The sequence below is a fragment of the Buceros rhinoceros genome, unplaced genomic scaffold (assembly GCF_000710305.1).
Source record: "Buceros rhinoceros silvestris isolate BGI_N320 unplaced genomic scaffold, ASM71030v1 scaffold15259, whole genome shotgun sequence".
NCBI classification, from domain to species: domain Eukaryota; kingdom Metazoa; phylum Chordata; class Aves; order Bucerotiformes; family Bucerotidae; genus Buceros; species Buceros rhinoceros.
The window spans coordinates 13,462-15,094 of NW_010433416.1; the positions used below are offsets into that span (position 1 = coordinate 13,462).

General features: G+C 49.5%; 1 protein-coding gene across 1 annotated transcript in view; it reads left to right on the forward strand.

Annotated features, from left to right (window-relative positions):
• RTN4 (reticulon 4) overlaps positions 1-961 on the forward strand; it is a gene marked incomplete at its 5' end in the record, with an annotated part of 10,986 nt that extends 10,025 nt beyond the window's left edge. The window contains 2 exons of the mRNA XM_010144101.1: positions 134-192; positions 585-961. Of these exons, the coding sequence (XP_010142403.1) occupies positions 134-192; positions 585-627 (102 nt within the window). The remainder of the gene's footprint in view (positions 1-133; positions 193-584) is intronic.
• Between the last annotated feature and the right edge of the window lie 672 nt (positions 962-1,633).

Here is a 1,633-nt window from a genome sequence, read left to right on the forward strand (position 1 = left end):
CCTCCCGGCCAGGAAATAGCGAGGTTTGGTGCGGTTCCTCCCGCCAGCGGCTGTTCGTGTACGGTGGGGCCCGGGGCGGTGTGGAGCTGCCGTCGGGGCAGCTGGGCTGTAACATCTGTCCCTTCCCTTGCAGGCCCAAATTGACCATTATTTGGGGCTCGTGAACAAGAACGTCAAGGACGCGATGGCGAAGTGAGTCTCTTTATCATTACGTATGTCACGTGATAACTCGCGCTCACCATTTGGGGTGTGCTCTATGTACCAGCGGTCCTGGGAGGGGGGACGCGTCCTTTGTTGCCATGGGGACGGGTTGTGACCGCAGCTCCTGGCGCGCTGCTGCTCCTTGTGAAGTTCTTCCCATATTGAAGTGGGCGTAGTGGAGCCCGTGCGTGCCCCCCGCGGCCCGCCGCAGTGCCGCTGAGGGGTGAGGGAACACGCGCTCGGGTTCGGTGGTTTCTGAGGGTGACAGTTTGGTGGTGGTGTGATACGCATCATCGTGGGCTGCTGTTCTTCACGCAGTTTGCACGACTGGTTTTGTTCATTACTGAAGTGCTGGTCTTTCTCCTCTCCTGTTCCTCTTGCAGGATCCAAGCAAAGATCCCGGGGTTGAAGCGCAAAACTGAGTAAAAAGCCTGAAGCAACTGATCAATAGAAAGTTCGTCTTTTAAGGGGGAAAAAAAAAATTACTCATTTGGATTTACATGGGGAGGGTCAGGGAATAGCAAAACCCTTGACATTGCAGTGCAATTTCACAGATCTTTATTTTTTAGCAACGCAGTGTTTGAGGAAAATAACTGTTTTGACTGCCATGTGTTTCATCATCTTAAGTATCGTAAGCTGCTATGTATGGATCTAAACTAATCATCTTTCTTTAACCTGTGTGCAGCACTGGCTACGCCGGGAGGGGAGAGCGCTGTACATTGTGCTTCTTCAGCGCCGGCCCTGCGGCCGTCCCCGGGAGCGGGGGGCAGCGCCCGGGGCGAGCGCTGCCTGTGGGCTGTGTAGATTGATGCAGATTTTCTAAACTGAGGTGTTTTAGGAGAATACACCATCTTAGCAAGTTCGGGAAAATCTTGCCTTTTTGGTATGAGTAGAGCTGTATTGTGATTTTATTGTTTTATCGATTGCCAATATATATATATGTGTGTGTTTCACAAAGCTTAGATCGTTCAGCTGCTCCACAGTGCTTCGTCTGCAGAGACGTGACCGAGTTCTGGACTAGCTCCATAGCACACAAGCTTGAAAAGCTAAAATGTCTCTGTAACCACTAGCATCTGTTCAACACCACGAGAAGTGAACAAAGGAACCTCCACCGCTGTGACCAGGCGAGGACAGCACCCTCTCTGCTGCACAAACCTCCAGTAGCTGATTCTGAGCAAACAAATAACTCTCCAGGCTCTCAAACTCTGATAATCTGTGGACCGAGTATCTAATGCTGCAAATGGTGTTTGGAAACTTAAAACCGTGTTATGCCAGAAGTGATCAGTGAAAATGTAGACCCTTGCAGTTTAAGCTGTATTGAGCTAAGTCTGTGGAATGCATTGTGAAATGTAAAAAAAAAAAAAAAAAGAAAAAAAACCAACCAACCCCAAGTATCAATAAAGCTTATAGACATAAAACCAGTGCCGCTGTT